Source organism: Emys orbicularis, chromosome 15 (genome assembly GCF_028017835.1).
Source record: "Emys orbicularis isolate rEmyOrb1 chromosome 15, rEmyOrb1.hap1, whole genome shotgun sequence".
NCBI classification, from domain to species: domain Eukaryota; kingdom Metazoa; phylum Chordata; order Testudines; family Emydidae; genus Emys; species Emys orbicularis.
Genome location: NC_088697.1, coordinates 1480969 through 1503307, shown reverse-complemented (window position 1 = coordinate 1503307; position 22339 = coordinate 1480969). Strand labels below are relative to the sequence as shown.

The window sequence follows — 22339 nt, the reverse complement described above, 5'->3', positions numbered from 1 at the left end:
GCCAGCCCCACGGCCCTGTGACCCCCAGCGCCCCACGGCCAGCCCCCCACGGCCCTGTGACCCCCAGCGCCCCACGGCCAGCCCCCCACGGCCCTGTGACCCCCAGCGCCCCACTGCCGGCCCCCCACAGGGCTCAACCTGCTCACCACCATCTCGGGTAAGCCCCCCACGGCCAGCCCCACGGCCCTGTGACCCCCAGCGCCCCACGGCCAGCCCCACGGCCCTGTGACCCCCAGCGCCCCACGGCCGGCCCCCCACGGCCCTGTGACCCCCAGCGCCCCACGGCCAGCCTCCCACGGCCCTGTGACCCCCAGCGCCCCACTGCCGGCCCCCCACGGCCCTGTGACCCCCCAGCGCCCCACTGCCGGCCCCCCACAGGGCTCAACCTGCTCACCACCATCTCGGGTAAGCCCCCCACGGCCAGCCCCACGGCCCTGTGACCCCCAGCGCCCCACGGCCGGCCCCCCACGGCCCTGTGACCCCCAGCGCCCCACTGCCGGCCCCCCACAGGGCTCAACCTGCTCACCACCATCTCGGGTAAGCCCCCCACGGCCAGCCCCACGGCCCTGTGACCCCCAGCGCCCCACGGCCAGCCCCCCACGGCCCTGTGACCCCCAGCGCCCCACGGCCAGCCCCCCCACGGCCCTGTGACCCCCAGCGCCCCACTGCCGGCCCCCCACAGGGCTCAACCTGCTCACCACCATCTCGGGTAAGCCCCCCACGGCCAGCCCCACGGCCCTGTGACCCCCAGCGCCCCACGGCCAGCCCCCCACGGCCCTGTGACCCCCAGCGCCCCACTGCCGGCCCCCCACAGGGCTCAACCTGCTCACCACCATCTCGGGTAAGCCCCCCACGGCCAGCCCCACGGCCCTGTGACCCCCAGCGCCCCACGGCCAGCCCCCCACGGCCCTGTGACCCCCAGCGCCCCACGGCCAGCCCCCCACGGCCCTGTGACCCCCAGCGCCCCACGGCCAGCCCCCCACGGCCCTGTGACCCCCAGCGCCCCACTGCCGGCCCCCCACAGGGCTCAACCTGCTCACCACCATCTCGGGTAAGCCCCCCACGGCCAGCCCCACGGCCCTGTGACCCCCAGCGCCCCACGGCCGGCCCCCCACGGCCCTGTGACCCCCAGCGCCCCACTGCCGGCCCCCCACAGGGCTCAACCTGCTCACCACCATCTCGGGTAAGCCCCCCACGGCCAGCCCCACGGCCCTGTGACCCCCAGCGCCCCACGGCCGGCCCCCCACGGCCCTGTGACCCCCAGCGCCCCACTGCCGGCCCCCCACAGGGCTCAACCTGCTCACCACCATCTCGGGTAAGCCCCCCACGGCCGGCCCCCCACGGCCCTGTGACCCCCAGCGCCCCACGGCCAGCCTCCCACGGCCCTGTGACCCCCAGCGCCCCACTGCCGGCCCCCCACGGCCCTGTGACCCCCAGCGCCCCACTGCCGGCCCCCCACAGGGCTCAACCTGCTCACCACCATCTCGGGTAAGCCCCCCACGGCCAGCCCCACGGCCCTGTGACCCCCAGCGCCCCACGGCCGGCCCCCCACGGCCCTGTGACCCCCAGCGCCCCACTGCCGGCCCCCCACAGGGCTCAACCTGCTCACCACCATCTCGGGTAAGCCCCCCACGGCCAGCCCCCCACGGCCCTGTGACCCCCAGCGCCCCACGGCCAGCCCCCCACGGCCCTGTGACCCCCAGCGCCCCACTGCCGGCCCCCCACAGGGCTCAACCTGCTCACCACCATCTCGGGTAAGCCCCCCACGGCCAGCCCCACGGCCCTGTGACCCCCAGCGCCCCACGGCCAGCCCCACGGCCCTGTGACCCCCAGCGCCCCACGGCCGGCCCCCCACGGCCCTGTGACCCCCAGCGCCCCACGGCCAGCCCCCCACGGCCCTGTGACCCCCAGCGCCCCACTGCCGGCCCCCCACAGGGCTCAACCTGCTCACCACCATCTCGGGTAAGCCCCCCACGGCCAGCCCCACGGCCCTGTGACCCCCAGCGCCCCACGGCCAGCCTCCCACAGCCCTGTGACCCCCAGCGCCCCACTGCCGGCCCCCCACAGGGCTCAACCTGCTCACCACCATCTCGGGTAAGCCCCCCACGGCCAGCCCCACGGCCCTGTGACCCCCAGCGCCCCACGGCCAGCCCCCCACGGCCCTGTGACCCCCAGCGCCCCACGGCCAGCCCCCCACGGCCCTGTGACCCCCAGCGCCCCACTGCCGGCCCCCCACAGGGCTCAACCTGCTCACCACCATCTCGGGTAAGCCCCCCACGGCCAGCCCCACGGCCCTGTGACCCCCAGCGCCCCACGGCCAGCCCCCCACGGCCCTGTGACCCCCAGCGCCCCACTGCCGGCCCCCCACAGGGCTCAACCTGCTCACCACCATCTCGGGTAAGCCCCCCACGGCCAGCCCCACGGCCCTGTGACCCCCAGCGCCCCACGGCCAGCCCCCCACGGCCCTGTGACCCCCAGCGCCCCACGGCCAGCCCCCCACGGCCCTGTGACCCCCAGCGCCCCACTGCCGGCCCCCCACAGGGCTCAACCTGCTCACCACCATCTCGGGTAAGCCCCCCACGGCCAGCCCCACGGCCCTGTGACCCCCAGCGCCCCACGGCCAGCCCCCCACGGCCCTGTGACCCCCAGCGCCCCACTGCCGGCCCCCCACAGGGCTCAACCTGCTCACCACCATCTCGGGTAAGCCCCCCACGGCCAGCCCCACGGCCCTGTGACCCCCAGCGCCCCACGGCCAGCCCCCCACGGCCCTGTGACCCCCAGCGCCCCACTGCCGGCCCCCCACAGGGCTCAACCTGCTCACCACCATCTCGGGTAAGCCCCCCACGGCCAGCCCCACGGCCCTGTGACCCCCAGCGCCCCACGGCCAGCCCCCCACGGCCCTGTGACCCCCAGCGCCCCACGGCCAGCCTCCCACGGCCCTGTGACCCCCAGCGCCCCACGGCCAGCCCCCCACGGCCCTGTGACCCCCAGCGCCCCACTGCCGGCCCCCCACAGGGCTCAACCTGCTCACCACCATCTCGGGTAAGCCCCCCACGGCCAGCCCCACGGCCCTGTGACCCCCAGCGCCCCACGGCCAGCCTCCCACAGCCCTGTGACCCCCAGCGCCCCACTGCCGGCCCCCCACAGGGCTCAACCTGCTCACCACCATCTCGGGTAAGCCCCCCATGGCCCTGTGACCCCCAGCGCCCCACGGCCAGCCCCCCACGGCCCTGTGACCCCCAGCGCCCCACTGCCGGCCCCCCACAGGGCTCAACCTGCTCACCACCATCTCGGGTAAGCCCCCCACGGCCAGCCCCACGGCCCTGTGACCCCCAGCGCCCCACGGCCAGCCCCCCACGGCCCTGTGACCCCCAGCGCCCCACGGCCAGCCTCCCACGGCCCTGTGACCCCCAGCGCCCCACGGCCAGCCCCCCACGGCCCTGTGACCCCCAGCGCCCCACTGCCGGCCCCCCACAGGGCTCAACCTGCTCACCACCATCTCGGGTAAGCCCCCCACGGCCAGCCCCACGGCCCTGTGACCCCCAGCGCCCCACGGCCAGCCTCCCACAGCCCTGTGACCCCCAGCGCCCCACTGCCGGCCCCCCACAGGGCTCAACCTGCTCACCACCATCTCGGGTAAGCCCCCCATGGCCCTGTGACCCCCAGCGCCCCACGGCCAGCCCCCCACGGCCCTGTGACCCCCAGCGCCCCACTGCCGGCCCCCCACAAGGCTCAACCTGCTCACCACCATCTCGGGTAAGCCCCCCACGGCCAGCCCCACGGCCCTGTGACCCCCAGCGCCCCACGGCCAGCCCCCCACGGCCCTGTGACCCCCAGCGCCCCACGGCCAGCCCCCCACGGCCCTGTGACCCCCAGCGCCCCACTGCCGGCCCCCCACAGGGCTCAACCTGCTCACCACCATCTCGGGTAAGCCCCCCACGGCCAGCCCCACGGCCCTGTGACCCCCAGCGCCCCACGGCCAGCCTCCCACAGCCCTGTGACCCCCAGCGCCCCACTGCCGGCCCCCCACAGGGCTCAACCTGCTCACCACCATCTCGGGTAAGCCCCCCATGGCCCTGTGACCCCCAGCGCCCCACGGCCAGCCCCCCACGGCCCTGTGACCCCCAGCGCCCCACTGCCGGCCCCCCACAGGGCTCAACCTGCTCACCACCATCTCGGGTAAGCCCCCCACGGCCAGCCCCACGGCCCTGTGACCCCCAGCGCCCCACGGCCAGCCCCCCACGGCCCTGTGACCCCCAGCGCCCCACGGCCAGCCTCCCACGGCCCTGTGACCCCCAGCGCCCCACGGCCAGCCCCCCACGGCCCTGTGACCCCCAGCGCCCCACTGCCGGCCCCCCACAGGGCTCAACCTGCTCACCACCATCTCGGGTAAGCCCCCCACGGCCAGCCCCACGGCCCTGTGACCCCCAGCGCCCCACGGCCAGCCTCCCACAGCCCTGTGACCCCCAGCGCCCCACTGCCGGCCCCCCACAGGGCTCAACCTGCTCACCACCATCTCGGGTAAGCCCCCCATGGCCCTGTGACCCCCAGCGCCCCACGGCCAGCCCCCCACGGCCCTGTGACCCCCAGCGCCCCACTGCCGGCCCCCCACAGGGCTCAACCTGCTCACCACCATCTCGGGTAAGCCCCCCACGGCCAGCCCCACGGCCCTGTGACCCCCAGCGCCCCACGGCCAGCCCCCCACGGCCCTGTGACCCCCAGCGCCCCACTGCCGGCCCCCCACAGGGCTTAACCTGCTCACCACCATCTCGGGTAAGCCCCCCACGGCCAGCCCCACGGCCCTGTGACCCCCAGCGCCCCACGGCCAGCCCCCCACGGCCCTGTGACCCCCAGCGCCCCACTGCCGGCCCCCCACAGGGCTCAACCTGCTCACCACCATCTCGGGTAAGCCCCCCATGGCCCTGTGACCCCCAGCGCCCCACGGCCAGCCTCCCACGGCCCTGTGACCCCCAGCGCCCCACTGCCGGCCCCCCACAGGGCTCAACCTGCTCACCACCATCTCGGGTAAGCCCCCCACGGCCAGCCCCACGGCCCTGTGACCCCCAGCGCCCCACGGCCAGCCCCCCACGGCCCTGTGACCCCCAGCGCCCCACTGCCGGCCCCCCACAGGGCTCAACCTGCTCACCACCATCTCGGGTAAGCCCCCCACGGCCAGCCCCACGGCCCTGTGACCCCCAGCGCCCCACGGCCAGCCCCCCACGGCCCTGTGACCCCCAGCGCCCCACTGCCGGCCCCCCACAGGGCTCAACCTGCTCACCACCATCTCGGGTAAGCCCCCCACGGCCAGCCCCACGGCCCTGTGACCCCCAGCGCCCCACGGCCAGCCCCCCACGGCCCTGTGACCCCCAGCGCCCCACTGCCGGCCCCCCACAGGGCTCAACCTGCTCACCACCATCTCGGGTAAGCCCCCCACGGCCAGCCCCACGGCCCTGTGACCCCCAGCGCCCCACGGCCAGCCCCCCACGGCCCTGTGACCCCCAGCGCCCCACTGCCGGCCCCCCACAGGGCTCAACCTGCTCACCACCATCTCGGGTAAGCCCCCCACGGCCAGCCCCACGGCCCTGTGACCCCCAGCGCCCCACGGCCAGCCCCCCACGGCCCTGTGACCCCCAGCGCCCCACTGCCGGCCCCCCACAGGGCTCAACCTGCTCACCACCATCTCGGGTAAGCCCCCCACGGCCCTGTGACCCCCAGCGCCCCACGGCCAGCCCCCCACGGCCCTGTGACCCCCAGCGCCCCACTGCCGGCCCCCCACAGGGCTTAACCTGCTCACCACCATCTCAGGTAAGCCCCCCACGGCCCTGTGACCCCCAGCGCCCCACGGCCAGCCCCCCACGGCCCTGTGACCCCCAGCGCCCCACTGCCGGCCCCCCACAGGGCTCAACCTGCTCACCACCATCTCGGGTAAGCCCCCCACGGCCAGCCCCACGGCCCTGTGACCCCCAGCGCCCCACGGCCAGCCCCCCACGGCCCTGTGACCCCCAGCGCCCCACTGCCGGCCCCCCACAGGGCTCAACCTGCTCACCACCATCTCGGGTAAGCCCCCCACGGCCAGCCCCACGGCCCTGTGACCCCCAGCGCCCCACGGCCAGCCCCCCACGGCCCTGTGACCCCCAGCGCCCCACTGCCGGCCCCCCACAGGGCTCAACCTGCTCACCACCATCTCGGGTAAGCCCCCCACGGCCCTGTGACCCCCAGCGCCCCACGGCCAGCCCCCCACGGCCCTGTGACCCCCAGCGCCCCACTGCCGGCCCCCCACAGGGCTTAACCTGCTCACCACCATCTCGGGTAAGCCCCCCACGGCCCTGTGACCCCCAGCGCCCCACGGCCAGCCCCCCACGGCCCTGTGACCCCCAGCGCCCCACTGCCGGCCCCCCACAGGGCTCAACCTGCTCACCACCATCTCGGGTAAGCCCCCCACGGCCAGCCCCACGGCCCTGTGACCCCCAGCGCCCCACGGCCAGCCTCCCACGGCCCTGTGACCCCCAGCGCCCCACTGCCGGCCCCCCACAGGGCTCAACCTGCTCACCACCATCTCGGGTAAGCCCCCCACGGCCAGCCCCACGGCCCTGTGACCCCCAGCGCCCCACGGCCAGCCCCCCACGGCCCTGTGACCCCCAGCGCCCCACTGCCGGCCCCCCACAGGGCTCAACCTGCTCACCACCATCTCGGGTAAGCCCCCCATGGCCCTGTGACCCCCAGCGCCCCACAGCCGGCCTCCCACAGCCCCTCTGACCCCCACAGGGCTCAACCTGCTCACCACCATCTTGTGTAAGCCCCACGGCCACTTCATGGCCGCCCCCCAGTGCCTCACGGCCGGCCCCCCACAGCCCTGTGACTCCCAAGGGGTTCAATCTGCTCACCACCATCTCGGGTAAGGGACCCCCAAGGCCAGCTCTCCCTGCGGCCCCCAGCGCCCCACGGCCCTCTGACCTCCAGCGCCCCACGGCCAGCTCTCCCCAGGGCCCCCAGCCCCTCCGCCCGTGGGGCGCCCCCCGGCCGGCCGGCTCTCCCCGGGGCCCCCAGCCCCTCCGCCCGCGGGGCGCCCCCGCTCACCCCGTCTCGCCCAGGGAAGAGGAACAAGCTGCGGGTCTATTACCTGTCCTGGCTGCGCAACAAGATCCTGCACAACGACCCCGAGGTGGAGAAGAAGCAAGGCTGGACCACCGTGGGCGACATGGAGGGCTGCGTGCACTACCGCGTGGGTAAGGGACCGCCCCCTCCCTGGCCTGGCCACGCCCCCTCTGGCCTGGCCACGCCCCCTCTGGCCTGGCCACGCCCCCTCTGTACAGCCCCACGGCAACCCCCACTACCGCGTGGGTAAGGGACCGCCCCCTCCCTGGCCTGGCCACGCCCCCTCTGGCCTGGCCACGCCCCCTCTGGCCTGGCCATGCCCCCTCTGTACAGCCCCACGGCAACCCCCACTACCGCGTGGGTAAGGGACCGCCCCCTCCCTGGCCTGGCCACGCCCCCTCTGGCCTGGCCACGCCCCCTCTGGCCTGGCCATGCCCCCTCTGTACAGCCCCACGGCAACCCCCACTACCGCGTGGGTAAGGGACCGCCCCCGTCCCTGGCCTGGCCACGCCCCCTCTGGCCTGGCCATGCCCCCTCTGGCCTGGCCACGCCCCCTCTGTGCAGCCCCACGGCCACCCCCACTACCGCGTGGGTAAGGGACCGCCCCCCTCCCTGGCCTGGCCATGCCCCCTCTGGCCTGGCCACGCCCCCTCTGTACAGCCCCACGGCAACCCCCACTACCGCGTGGGTAAGGGACCGCCCCCCCTCCTGGGCTGGCCACCCCCCCTCTGGCCTGGCCACGCCCCCTCTGTACAGCCCCACGGCAACCCCCACTACCGCGTGGGTAAGGGACCGCCACCCTCCCTGGCCTGGCCACGCCCCCTCTGGCCTGGCTACGCCCCTTACAGCCCCACGGCAACCCCCACTACCGCGTGGGTAAGGGACCGCCCCCCCTCCGGCCCCATGGCCACCCCCACTACCGCGTGGGTATGAATCATAGACGTTAAGGTCAGAAGGGACCATTATGATTGTCTAGTCCGACCTCCTGCACAACGCAGGCCCCAGAACCACACCCACCCACTCCTGGAACAATCCCCTGACCTGTGTCTGAGCCACTGACGTCCTCAAATCGTGGTTTAAAGACTTCAAGGTGCAGAGAATCCTCCAGCAAGTGACCCGTGCCCCACGCTGCAGAGGAAGCGAAAACCCCCCAGGGCCTCTGCCAGTCTGCCCTGGAGGGAAATTCCTTCCCGACCCCCAATCTGGCGACCAGCTAAACCCTGAGCATGTGGGCAAGACGCCAGCCAGCACCCGGGAGAGAATTCTCTGTAGTAACTCAGATCCCACCGCATCTAACATCCCATCACAGGCCATTGGGCAGATTTACCGCTAGTAGTCAAAGATCAATTAACTGCCAAAATGAGGCGATCCCATCATACCATCCCCTCCATAAACTTACCAAGCTTAGTCTTGAAGCCAGATATGTCTTTTGTCCCCACTGCTCCCCTTGGGAGGCTGTTCCAGAACGTCACACCTCTGATGGTCAGAAACCTTCGTCTCATTTCAAGTCTAAACTTCCTGATGGCCCGTTTATGTCCATTTGTTCTTGTGTCCACGTTGGTACTGAGCTTAAATAATCCCTCTCCCTCCCTGGTATTTATCCCTCTGATATATTTATAAGGAGCAATCAGATCTCCCCTCAGCCTTCTTTTGGTTAGACTAAACAAACCGAGCTCTTTGAGTCTCCTTTCATAAGACGGGTTTTCCATTCCTCGGATCATCCTAGTAGCCCTTCTCTGTACCTGTTCCAGTTTGAATTCATCCTTCCTAAACATGGGAGACCAGAACTGCACCCAGTATTCCAGATGAGGTCTCACCAGTGCCTTGTATAACGGTACTAACACCTCCTGATCTCTACTGGAAATACCTCACTTGATGCATCCCAAGACCCATTAGCTTTTTTCACGGCCATATCACATTGGCGGCTCATAATCATCCTGTGATCAACCAATACTCCGAGGTCCTTCTCCTCCTCTGTTACTTCCAACGATGAGTCCCCAGCGTATAACAATAGTTCTTGTTATTAATCCCTAAATGCATGACCTTGCACTGTTCACTATTAAATGTCATCCTATTACTATTACTCCAGTTTACAAGGTCACCCAGATCTTCCTGTAGGATATCCCGGTCCCTCTGTCTTGGCAATACCTCCCAGCTTCGTGTCAGCCGCAGACTTTAGTAGCACACTCCCACTTTTTGTGCCACAGTCAGTAATAAAAGGATTGGTCCTCAAACCGATCCCTGAAGAACTCCACTAGTAACCTCCCTCCACCTTTCAGTACGACCCATTGGCTTCTCCCTTTTAACTGGTTCCTTACCCACCTTTCAGTTTTCAGACTGATCCCCAACTTTTCCAAGTTAGCTAATGATTCCCCATGTGGAACCGTATCAAATGCCTTACTGAAATCGAGGTCAATTAGATCCACTGCGTTTCCTTTGTCTAAAAAATCTGTTCCTTTCTCCCAGAAGGAGATCAGGTTGGTTTGGCACGATCTACCTTTTGTAAAGCCATGTTCTTCTTCGAGTGATTGTTCACGTCCATTACACATTAGGTGTGCACGCGCCGCGTGCACGAACGTCGGAAACTTTTTCCCTCAACGGCTCCCGTCGGGCCCACAGGGTCTCCCCTCCCGCCAGAGCGGCGCCCCGCTCTAGCGTATATATATCCCTGCCGGCCCGACCCTCCCTCAGTTCCTTCTTACCGTCCATGGCGACGTTGGAACAACTCTGTCTCTCATCTGAGAGTGTCCCTTAGCATAGTAATTAGTGTTACAGTTATCAGTTCGTTAGTAGTTAGTGTTAAACTAGCAGTTATCAGTTCTTTACAAAGGCTTAAACTCTTTGTGTTAGGTGTTTGGCTAACCGGGCACCGGCCCTGGGCGGCGGGGCATGCCGCACGCCCAAGGCTTCAAGGCTTGTGCCACGTGCCGCAAGCCTATGCCATTGAGTGATCCACACGAATCGTGTCTCCGTTGCCTGGGGGAAGCACACCAAAAGGAGCGCTGCAAGATCTGTAAGGCTTTCAAGCCCAGGACTAAGAAAGAGAGAGACTTTCGCCTTAAGCAGCTGCTCATGGAGTCGGCGTTACAGCCCTCCACTTCTACGGCACCGTCAACCTCGGTGCGGAGTGCCCCGGCATCGGTTTGGGATCCGACGCCGGCGGGGCAACCTAAGCCTATGGCACCGGCTCGGAGGGAATACCCCCGGCACCGGTCCTCTTCGCCAGCTAAGCCGAAGGGCCAACCCAAGGCCCGAGGACGTTCCCCGCACAAGAGGGTAGCGCCCGCGAAGACCGCAAGTGCCACTAAAGCCATTGCGGTCCCAACACAGATCCCGGTGCCAGTGGCTCCGGCGCCGAAAGGCCCGTCGAGCCCCAGGATAGGCGCGTCGAGTGAGGAGGAAGGGCTGGAGGAACTGTTGGAACAGCCCTCCACCCCGGACACATTTGAGGCAGCAAAGGACCTCATTGAATTGTCCGCTGAAGGCACCCTCCGCGCTAAGGACATTCCGCCGAGACTGCCGTCCAAAGACAAGCCGGCGATGATGCGCCCATCACAGTCGCCATCTCGGCACCGTTCGCGGCGCCAATCCCGGTCGAGCTCCGCCTCAGTGGACTCCCGGCTTCCCTCCGCGCAGCGGGCCGCACAACCGTCGGGCCCCAGCAGCCGCGAGGCACCGGCCCAGCAGCCCTGCTCGAGCAGGCACCGGGACGTTTCGGTCGCGCGATCCCTGAGACCGTCCTCCCGCAGCCGCTCCCGGGGCCACCGGTACCGATCCAGGTCCAGGTCGGCATGGCGCTACTCCCAGTCCCGGTCACGAAGGCACCGCTCTCCAACCCCGGACCGGCACCGCTGTGGCCCTCTAGATCACCGTCCATAGTTTCGGAGGTGGACTCAGGCCATTCCAGCAAATATGCCCACAGAGCGCAGGCCAGTAGGGAGCACGAAGCCTCTTGGCAACCACAGTGGGGCCACCCAGGGCAATGGCCATTCTGGACCCCTTGGGCCTACCATCAACAAGGCCCCCCGTCCAGAACCTCGAGATCGGGCCCCTCAGGACACCGGTCCCGCTCCCCACGGTGGCGCCCACCCTCCCGCAGGGAGTCCACGGTATCCAGGCCGCCAGAAAGGGAAAGGGCCGACTCGGCACCAAGCCCGGCACCGTCTCAGGCCCACGTCAGAGAACGCACTCCGGAGGAGCGCCCTGCTGATGAGGAGTTGCAGGAGGAAGAGGACGCACAAAAGGCCATGACCTCCTCCTCCTCCTCACCAGACGAAGCCGTGGCGGGCACAACAGTGTCCGGTCCTCCCCCGATTGACCATCGGGCACACCAGGACCTGCTCCGCCGAGTAGCCCTCAATTTGGGGTTGCAGGCAGAGGAAACCGTAGAGCAGGAAGACCCTATGGTCGACATTCTAAGCCCGGAGGGCCCCTCCAGGATCGCGCTCCCGCTCATAAAAACGGTCCAATCTAATTACAAGACCGTATGGCAAACACCAGCCTCCGCGGCGCCTACGGCAAAGGGCGTAGAGAGGAAATACTTCGCCCCATCCAAGGGGTTTGATTTCCTATTCTCCCATCCAACCCCATGTTCGCTGGTTGTCTCCGCGGTCAACGAACGGGAGCGACATGGCCAACAGGCCCCGGCCCCCTAGGCCAAGGAGGCAAAACGCTTGGACTTATTTGGGAGAAAGGTCTACTCGTCCGGAGGCCTCCAGCTGCGGATCGCGAACCAACAAGCGATCCTGAACAGGCACAATTTCAACTCCTGGGCATCGGTGTCCAAGTTCAAGGAAGCCTTGCCTCAGGGCTCGCAACCCGAGTTTGCTGCCTTAGTAGACGAAGGGAAGGCGGTAGCCAAAACCTCCTTACAGGCCTCACTTGACTCCGCTGACGCAGCCGCTAGGACAATTGCGTCAGGAGTGGTAATGAGACGCTCGGCATGGCTGCAGGCTTCCGGCCTTCCCCCAGAGGTGCAAAACACCCTCCAAGACCTTCCGTTCGAGGGTTCAGGCTTGTTTTCGGACCAAACGGATGCCAGACTACATAGCCTCAAGGACTCTCGAGCTACCCTCAAGTCGTTGGGGATGCACACCCCAGTGACGCAGAGGAAGCCCTTCAAGCCCCAACCTCCACAGAGGCAGTACCACCCTCGTCCTAGACAGGAACCGTACCGCAGGAGGGGCAGGGATAACAGGCGTAGACGGAACAACACGCCCAACCAAGGCCAAAATCAGGGCCAAAACAAACCGCAGCCGGGAAACAAACAAGGGTTTTGAAGCTGCGATCGAGGACAGTGTACCAACCTCTGTTCCGGATCCCCCCCTGTGTTTCAGGGACCGCCTGTCCCGTTTTTACCGTGCTTGGTCACGTATAACATCGGACCGCTGGGTCCTACACACGGTGGAGGCAGGATACATCCTTCAGTTCTCCTCGCCCCCTCCCTCCCACCCCCCAACCCCGTCCCTCTTCAGGGACCCCTCTCACGAGCAACTCCTCTTGTGAGGAGGGCTTGCACCTCTTGCAGTAGGAGCGGTGGAAGAGGTTCCTCTGGATCTCAAAGGGAAAGGGTTCTATTCAAGATACTTCCTCATTCCCAAAGCGAAAGGGGGCCTCCGTCCTATCCTGGACCTACGCAAGCTAAACAAATACTTGCTCAAACCACGTTTCCGTATGGTCTCCCTTGGTACCATCATTCCATCCCTGGATCCGGGGGATTGGTACGCTGCCCTCGATATGAAAGATGCCTATTTTCACATCGCTATCCGACCGGCCCACCGGCGGTTCCTGCGCTTCACTGTCAGCCAGCGCCATTTCCAATTTACAGTCTTGCCCTTCGGCCTGGCAACAGCCCCGCGCGTATTCACGAAATGCATGTCCGTGGTAGCAGCTTTTCTTCGAAAAAGAAGGATGCGCGTCTACCCATACCTGGACGACTGGCTCCTAGCGGGCCGGTCGGAGGCCGAGGTTCGCGCCCATGTGGCATTGACGCTACAGGTGTTCCACGAACTCGGTCTACTGGTCAATGTACCCAAGTCATCACTGGTCCCCACGCAGAGGCTGGACTTCATAGGGGCAGTCCTGGACTCAGTGGCGGCACGGGCAAGTCTCCCCGTGTCGAGGTTCCTGGCCATTCAGAAGGCCGTGAGCTCCATCCAGCAATTCCCCACGACCACGGCCAGATGTTGCTTACAACTCTTGGGGCACATGGCGGCCTGCACCCACGTAGTCGGACACGCCCGCCTCAGACTCAGGCCGCTGCAGTTGTGGCTGGCCCAAGCATATCGCCTCAACAGAGACCCCTTAGACCTGGTCGTTACGATCCCGGCTCAGGTGTCGAACTCTCTCCGTTGGTGGCTCCATCGGCAGCAGGTTTGCGCGGGAGTCCCTTTCGCCGCCCCACAACCCGTTCTGACGTTAGTAACAGACGCGTCGGACCTGGGTTGGGGGGCGCACCTGGGGGACCTGCGCACTCAGGGCTTGTGGTCCAGGGAAGAAAAGTTGCTTCATATCAACCTGAAGGAGCTAAGGGCGGTTCGCCTCACCTGCCAAACCTTTCACGCTACCATAAGAGGCCACAGCGTGTCGGTTCTGACGGACAACACTACCGCCATGTTCTACATAAACAAACAGGGCGGGTCCCGGTCCTCTCCCCTCTGTCACGAGGCACTCCGCCTCTGGGACTTCTGCATAGCCCATTCAGTCCACCTACTAGCGACATATCTCCCGGGGGTCCAAAACGGGTTAGCGGACCGCCTCAGCCGGTCCTATCTCATGCACGAGTGGACGTTGAAGCAGGACGTCCTGCGTTCAATCTTCCGGAGGTGGGGGTTTCCCCAGGTGGATCTCTTCGCCACCGAGGACAACAGCCAATGCCCCCAGTTTTGTTCATTCCAGAACCGCAGTCCGGGCTCATTGGCAGATGCCTTCGCAATCCCGTGGGGCGGGAGCCTGGGGTATGCCTTCCCCCGATTCCCGCTCATCCACAGGGTCCTCCTCAAAACCCGCAGGGACAAGGCGACAGTCATCCTTATTGCCCCGGCGTGGCCACGTCAGCACTGGTTCACGTCCCTGTTGGAACTGTCCGTGTCCACTCCGATAACCCTCCCCCTCCATCACGACCTCATCACACAAGACCGAGGTCGCCTGCTCCACCCGAACCTACCGTCGCTACATCTCACGGCGTGGTTTCTCTCTGGCTAAACGATAGGGAGCACGGGTGCTCTCATGAGGTCCAGCAAGTCCTCCTTGGTAGTAGAAAGCCCTCCACAAGAGCGACCTACCTTGCCAAATGGAAACGGTTCTCCCACTGGTGTGAGCCTCACCACATCCAGCCTCTGCAGGCCTCAATCCCATCAATTCTAGACTACTTGCTACACCTCAAGCATCAAGGGCTCGCCCCCGCCTCAATTAAGGTGCATCTGGCTGCCATATCGGCGTTCCACCCTGGGGAGTTGGGGGTTTCGGTGTTCTCCAACCCCACAGTAGTCCGATTCCTCAAGGGGTTGGAGAGGGTGTTTCCCTATTCGCGCCCACCGGTCCCCGCGTGGAACCTCAACCTGGTCCTCACTAAGCTCATGGGGCCGCCCTTTGAACCCCTACCCTCTTGCTCCCTCCTGCACCTCTCATGGAAGGTAGCGTTTCTCGTGGCCATCACATCGGCTAGGAGGGTATCGGAATTGAGAGCCCTCACTTCGGAGCCTCCTTATACAGTTTTTTATAAGGATAAGGTGCAACTGAGGCCGCACCCCAAATTCCTTCCAAAAGTGGTCACGCACTTTCATATGGGGCAGGACATTTGTTTACCGGTGTTCTTCCCCAAGCCCCATACGGACCTCAGCCACCGCAGCCTGCACACCCTGGATGTCCGTCGGGCCTTGGCGTTTTATCTAGACCGCACCAGGCCATTCCGCAAATCGACTCAGCTGTTTATTGCCGTTGCGGAGCGAATGAGAGGCCAACCTATTTCGACGCAACGCTTGTCAGCATGGATTGTGCTTTGCATACGCACGTGCTACGAGCTCGCTAACGTACCAGCCCTGGAGATCAGGGCTCACTCTACTAGGGCCCAAGCGTCCTCGGCGGCGTTCTTGGCGCAGGTTACACTCCAGGAAATCTGTAAAGCGGCCACCTGGTCGTCGGTGCATACGTTCACAGCCCACTACGCGATCCATCATCAGACCAGAGAGGATGCGGTTGTCGGCAGGGCTGTGCTTCAATCAGTTATTCCTTGACTACTACCCTCCTCCAATGGTAAGCTTGTGAGTCACCTAATGTGGAATGGACGTGAACAAGCACTCGAAGAAGAAAAAACGGTTACTTACCTTCTGTAACTGTTGTTCTTCGAGATGTGTTGTTCACGTCCATTACACTTCCCACCCTCCTTCCCCTCTGTCGGAGTCACCGGCAAGAAGGAACTGAGGGAGGGTCGGGCCGGCAGGGATATATATACGCGAGAGCGAGGCGCCGCTCTGGCGGGAGGGGAGACCCTGCAGGCCCGACGGGAGCCGCTGAGGGGGAAAGTTTCCGACGTTCGTGCACGCGGCGCACGCACACCTAATGTGGAATGGACGTGAACAACACATCTCGAAGAACAACAGTTACAGAAGGTAAGTAACCGTTTTTTGTGTTTTGTCCCCCCCCGGCCTGGCCACACTCCCTCCCTAGCCCCCACGGCTGTTAGAGGGTTTATCCCTTCTCGAGAGAGCAGAGAGCAGCAATGCCCCACCTGCAAAGGCTATTGGGGTGAACGTCCAGCCAGCGTCAATCCACCTTCCTTCTCCTTCTCCTCCAATCCCCAACCAATCACTTCAGTGAACTCCAGCCAACCAATCCTAGCACAGATTCTCTAACCAATTCTATCCCACCGCCCTAATGAACTAGACTGGATCTAGACTGTTCTCAGTGGTGCCAGATGACAGAACAAGGAGCAATGGTCTCAAGTTGCAGTGGGGGAGGTCTAGGTTAGATATTAGGAAACACTTTTTCACGAGGAGGGTGGTGAAGCACTGCAATGGGTTCCCTAGAGAGGTGGTGGAATCTCCTTCCTTAGAGGTTTTTAAGGCCCGGCTTGACAAAGCCCTGGCTGGGATGATTTAGTTGGGATTAGGTCCTGCTTTGAGCAGGGAGTTGGACTAGATACCTCCTGAGGTCCCTTCCAACCCTGATAGTCTATGATTCTGTGAACGTACACTGAGCCAAACGAATTATACAGCAGAGAGAAACAATTAGAGAACCAGACTGATTGACCATAGAAAAGTGGAGGCCACGCCCCCCCCCACGGCACAGCCACACCCCAGTGTGCAGCCACCCCCCACCCGCCCCCGTGGCACGGCCAGACCCCGTTACTGTACGGGTAAGAGATCACCCAACTCAGCTCTGCTGGTCTCCTGCATCCCAGCCCCGCTCCCCACACTGGCCCCAGATCTCTGCCCCACGGCTGGGCACCATGGCTGGGTAGTGACCAGGGCCCGTATCTCCCGGCAGTGAAGTACGAACGCATCAAGTTCCTGGTGATCGCCCTGAAGAACTCAGTCGAGGTCTACGCCTGGGCCCCCAAACCCTACCACAAGTTCATGGCCTTCAAGGTACCTGGGAGGCTGGGAGCCCGGATGCCTGGGTTCTCTCCCCGGCTCTGGGAGGGGAGTGGGGGCTGGGGGGTCAGAGCAGGTGGGCCTGGGAGCCAGGACTCCTGGGTTCTCTCCCGGCTCTGGGAGGGGAGTGGGGGCTGGTGGGTTAGAGCAGGGGGGGCTGGGAGCCAGGACTCCTGGGTTCTCTCCCGGCTCTGGGAGGGGAGTGGGGGCTGGTGGGTTAGAGCAGGGGGGGCTGGGAGCCAGGACTCCTGGGTTCTCTCCCGGCTCTGGGAGGGGAGTGGGGGCTGGTGGGTTAGAGCAGGGGGGGCTGGGAGCCAGGACTCCTGGGTTCTCTCCCTGGCTCTGGGAGAGGAGTGGGGGCTGGGAGCCAGGACTCCTGGGTTCTCTCCCTGGCTCTGGGAGAGGAGTGGGGGCTGGGAGCCAGGATTCCTGGGTTCTCTCCCTGGCTCTGGGAGAGGAGTGGGGGCTGGGGGGTCAGAGCAGGGGGGGCTGGGAGCCAGGACTCCTGGGTTCTCTCCTCGACTCTGGGAGGGGAATGGGGGCTGGTGGGTTAGAGCAGGGGGGGGCTGGGAGCCAGGACTCCTGGGTTCTCTCCCGGCTCTGGGAGGGGAGTGGGGCCTGGTGGGTTAGAGCAGGGGGGGCTGGGAGCCAGGACTCCTGGGTTCTCTTCCCGACTCTGGGAGGGCCATGGGGTGCAGTGGTTAGAGCGGGGGGGCCAGGGGGCCTGTTGTGGGGTACAGTGGTTAGAGCGGGGGGGCGGGGAGGGCTGTTGGGTGCAGTGGTTAGAGTGGGGGGTGCAGTGGTTAGAGCGGGGGGGCGGGGAGGGCCATTGTGGGGTGCAGTGGTTAGAGCAGGGGGGGGCGGGGAGGGCCGTGGTGGGGTGCAGTGGTTAGAGCGGGAGGAGCGGGGAGGGCCGTGGTGGGGTGCAGTGGTTAGAACGGGGAGGGCCGTGGTGGGGTGCAGTGGTTAGAGCGGGGGGGGGAGGGTCGTGGTGGGGTGCAGTGGTTAGAGCGGGAGGAGCGGGGAGGGCCGTGGTGGGGTGCAGTAGTTAGAGCAGGGGGGCAGGGAGGGCCGTGGTGGGGTGCAGTGGTTAGAACGGGGGGGCGGGGAGGGCCGTGGTGGGGTGCAGTGGTTAGAACGGGGGGGCGGGAGGGCCGTGGTGGGGTGCAGTGGTTAGAGCGGGAGGAGCGGGGAAGGCCGTGGTGGGGTGCAGTGGTTAGAGCGGGAGGAGCGGGGAGGGCCGTGGTGGGGTGCAGTGGTTAGAGCGGGAGGAGCGGGGAGGGCCGTGGTGGGGTGCAGTGGTTAGAGCGGGAGGAGCGGGGAGGGCCGTGGTGGGGTGCAGTGGTTAGAACAGGGGGGTGGGGAGGGCCGTGGTGGGGTGCAGTGGTTAGAGCGGGAGGAGCGGGGAGGGCCGTGGTGGGGTGCAGTGGTTAGAACGGGGGGTCGGGAGGGCCGTGGTTGGGTGCAGTGGTTAGAGCGGGAGGAGCGGGGAGGGCCGTGGTGGGGTGCAGTGGTTAGAGCGGGGGGAGCGGGGAGGGCCGTGGTGGGGTGCAGTGGTTAGAGCGGGGGGGCGGGGAGGGCCGTGGTGGGGTGCAGTGGTTAGAGCGGGAGGAGCGGGGAGGGCCGTGGTGGGGTGCAGTGGTTAGAGCGGGAGGAGCGGGGAGGGCCGTGGTGGGGTGCAGTGGTTAGAACGGGGGGTCGGGAGGGCCGTGGTTGGGTGCAGTGGTTAGAGCGGGAGGAGCGGGGAGGGCCGTGGTGGGGTGCAGTGGTTAGAGCGGGGGGAGCGGGGAGGGCCGTGGTGGGGTGCAGTGGTTAGAGCGGGGGGGCGGGGAGGGCCGTGGTGGGGTGCAGTGGTTAGAGCGGGAGGAGCGGGGAGGGCCGTGGTGGGGTGCAGTGGTTAGAGCGGGAGGAGCGGGGAGGGCCGTGGTGGGGTGCAGTGGTTAGAGCGGGGGGGCAGGGAGGGCCGTGGTGGGGTGCAGTGGTTAGAACGGGGGGCGGGGAGGGCCGTGGTGGGGTGCAGTGGTTAGAGCGGGAGGAACGGGGAGGGCCGTGGTGGGGTGCAGTGGTTAGAGCGGGAGGAGCGGGGAGGGCCGTGGTGGGGTGCAGTGGTTAGAGCGGGAGGAGCGGGGAGGGCCGTGGTGGGGTGCAGTGGTTAGAGCGGGAGGAGCGGGGAGGGCCGTGGTGGGGTGCAGTGGTTAGAACGGGGGGCGGGGAGGGCCGTGGTGGGGTGCAGTGGTTAGAGCGGGAGGAGCGGGGAGGGCCGTGGTGGGGTGCAGTGGTTAGAACGGGGGGGCGGGGAGGGCCGTGGTGGGGTGCAGTGGTTAGAGCGGGAGGAGCGGGGAGGGCCGTGGTGGGGTGCAGTGGTTAGAGCGGGGGGGCAGGGAGGGCCGTGGTGGGGTGCAGTGGTTAGAGCGGGGAGGGCCGTGGTGGGGTGCAGTGGTTAGAACGGGGGGTGGGGAGGGCCGTGGTGGGGTGCAGTGGTTAGAACGGGGGGCGGGGAGGGCCGTGGTGGGGTGCAGTGGTTAGAGCGGGGGGTGGGGAGGGCCGTGGTGGGGTGCAGTGGTTAGAACGGGGGGCGGGGAGGGCCGTGGTGGGGTGCAGTGGTTAGAGCGGGGAGGGCCGTGGTGGGGTGCAGTGGTTAGAGCGGGGGGGCGGGGAGGGCCGTGGTGGGGTGCAGTGGTTAGAACGGGGAGGGCCGTGGTGGGGTGCAGTGGTTAGAGCGGGGGGGCGGGGAGGGCCGTGGTGGGGTGCAGTGGTTAGAGCGGGGAGGGCCGTGGTGGAGTGCAGTGGTTAGAGCGGGGGGGCGGGGAGGGCCGTGGTGGGGTGCAGTGGTTAGAACGGGGAGGGCCGTGGTGGGGTGCAGTGGTTAGAGCGGGGGGCGGGGAGGGCCGTGGTGGGGTGCAGTGGTTAGAGCGGGGGGTGGGGAGGGCCGTGGTGGGGTGCAGTGGTTAGAACGGGGGGCGGGGAGGGCCGTGGTGGGGTGCAGTGGTTAGAGCGGGGAGGGCCGTGGTGGGGTGCAGTGGTTAGAGCGGGGGGGCGGGGAGGGCCGTGGTGGGGTGCAGTGGTTAGAGCGGGGAGGGCCGTGGTGGGGTGCAGTGGTTAGAGCGGGGGGGCGGGGAGGGCCGTGGTGGGGTGCAGTGGTTAGAACGGGGAGGGCCGTGGTGGGGTGCAGTGGTTAGAGCGGGGGGGCGGGGAGGGCCGTGGTGGGGTGCAGTGGTTAGAGCGGGGAGGGCCGTGGTGGGGTGCAGTGGTTAGAGCGGGGGGGCGGGGAGGGCCGTGGTGGGGTGCAGTGGTTAGAGCGGGGGGGCGGGGAGGGCCGTGGTGGGGTGCAGTGGTTAGAACGGGGGGGCGGGGAGGGCCGTGGTGGGGTGCAGTGGTTAGAACGGGGGGTGGGGAGGGCCGTGGTGGGGTGCAGTGGTTAGAGCGGGGGGGCGGGGAGGGCCGTGGTGGGGTGCAGTGGTTAGAGCGGGGAGGGCCGTGGTGGGGTGCAGTGGTTAGAGCGGGGGGGCGGGGAGGGCCGTGGTGGGGTGCAGTGGTTAGAGCGGGGGGCTGACAGGTTTTGGGGGAGCCCTGAGCACTGACTCCCCCACGCCCCGTTTTAGTCCTTCGCAGACCTGCCGCACCGGCCGCTGCTGGTGGAGCTGACAGTGGAGGAGGGTCAGAGGTTAAAGGTCATCTACGGGTCATGCGCTGGGTTCCACGCCATTGACGTGGACTCAGGAAACACCTACGACATCTACATCCCCGTGCACGTGAGTGGGGGGCGGGGTCACACGGAGCCCCTGTGGGGCGGGTGCTGGGGGCGGGGTCACACGGAGCCCCTGGGCGCTGGGGGGCGGGGTCACACGGAGCCCCTGGGGGGCGGGTGCTGGGGGGCGGGGTCACATGGAGCCCCTGGTTGGCGGGTGCTGGGGGGCGGGGTCACACGGAGGCCCTGGGCGCTGGGGGGCGGGGTCACACGGAGCCCCTGGGGGGCGGGTGCTGGGGGGCGGGGTCACACGGAGGCCCTGGGCACTGGGGGGCGGGGTCACACGGAACCCCTGGGGGGCGGGCGCTGGGCGGCGGGGTCACACGGAGCCCTTGAGGGGCAGGGCACTGCGAGGGATGCCTGCACACGAGGACACCGGGGTGGCATGGGGCACACACACACATGCAGCATTGGGGGGTCACAGGCCCTGGGGCGGGCAGGAGGGGTGTCCTTTGCCCCCTGACCTTTGCCCTGTGGCAGCAGATCCAGACCCAGGTCACGCCCCACGCCATCATCTTCCTGCCCCACACGGAGGGGATGGAGATGCTGCTCTGCTACGAGGACGAGGGCGTCTACGTCAACACCTACGGGCGCATCATCAAGGACGTGGTGCTGCAGTGGGGGGAGATGCCCACCTCCGTGGGTGAGCCCGGACGCCTGGGTCCTCCCTAGAGCGGGGGGGCTGGGAGCCAGGACTCCTGGGTTCTCTCCCTGGCTCTGGGAGGGGAGTGGGGGCTGGTGGTTAGAGCAGTGGGGGCTGGGAGCCAGGACTCCTGGGTCCATTGAGGAAGGGTCTCCCCCCTGACTCTCTCACCCCTCCCCCCAGCGTACATCTGCTCCAATCAGATCATGGGTTGGGGCGAGAAGGCCATCGAGATCCGCTCCGTGGAGACGGGGCACCTGGACGGGGTTTTCATGCACAAGCGGGCCCAGCGCCTCAAGTTCCTGTGCGAGCGCAACGACAAGGTGGGCACTAGGGGGCGCCGGGCTGCAGCAGGCGGGGGGGGCTCATAGCTAGTTCTGGCCCCAGTGTCCCCGAGGGGTCCCCGTGTCACCAGCCGCCCCGCCCCAGAGGTGTGCGCATCTCAGCTCCGGGCGAGGGGTCCCCGTGTCACCGGCCGCCCAGCCTCAGAGGTGTGCGCATCTCAGCTCCGGGCAAGGGGTCCCCGTGTCACCGGCCGCCCCGCCCCAGAGGTGTGCGCATCTCAGCTCCGGGCAAGGGGTCCCCGTGTCACCGGCCGCCCCGCCCCAGAGGTGGGCGCATCTCAGCGCCGGGCGAGGGGTCCCCGTGTCACCGGCCACCCCGCTCCAGAGGTGGGCGCATCTCAGCACCGGGCGAGGGGTCCCCGGGTAACCGGCCGCCCAGCCTCAGAGGTGGGCGCATCTCAGCGCCGGGCGAGGGGTCCCCGTGTCACCGGCCACCCCGTTCCAGACGTGGGCGCATCTCAGCGCCGGGCGAGGGGTCCCCGTGTCACACCGCCCCGCCCCAGAGGTGGGCGCATCTCAGCGCCGGGCGAGGGGTCCCCGTGTCACCGGCCGTCCCGCCCCAGAGGTGGGCGCATGCCAGGCTTACTCCTGCTCTGCTCCCCCCCAGGTTTTCTTCGCCTCCGTCCGCTCCGGGGGCAGCAGCCAGGTTTACTTCATGACACTCAACAGAAACTGTATCATGAACTGGTAAGGCCCCGCCCCCAGCACTGGCCCCGCCTCTGGAGGGAAGGGGCGGGGCCCCTCAGACACTGGATCCCTCTGCCGGAGACTCCGCCCCCACAGCCAGCGAGGATCAGGACTGACCAATCAGCAGAACCGATGCCTTGACCGCCTTCCCCCCCACCTGTGTCTGATGCTGCTTGGGGGGGCTCTCCATGGTGACAGTGTGTCCCGCCCCCCGACACTGCCCCCCACT

The 22339-nt window shown here is 67.3% G+C and overlaps 1 protein-coding gene across 1 annotated transcript in view; it reads left to right on the top strand.

Annotated features, from left to right (window-relative positions):
• Positions 1-22114, top strand: part of MINK1 (misshapen like kinase 1) — a 57598-nt gene extending 35484 nt beyond the window's left edge. The window contains 6 exon segments of the mRNA XM_065417354.1: positions 7092-7226; positions 16582-16682; positions 20291-20440; positions 20920-21079; positions 21263-21402; positions 22031-22114. Of these exon segments, the coding sequence (XP_065273426.1) occupies positions 7092-7226; positions 16582-16682; positions 20291-20440; positions 20920-21079; positions 21263-21402; positions 22031-22114 (770 nt within the window).
• Positions 22115-22339: the final 225 nt, after the last annotated feature.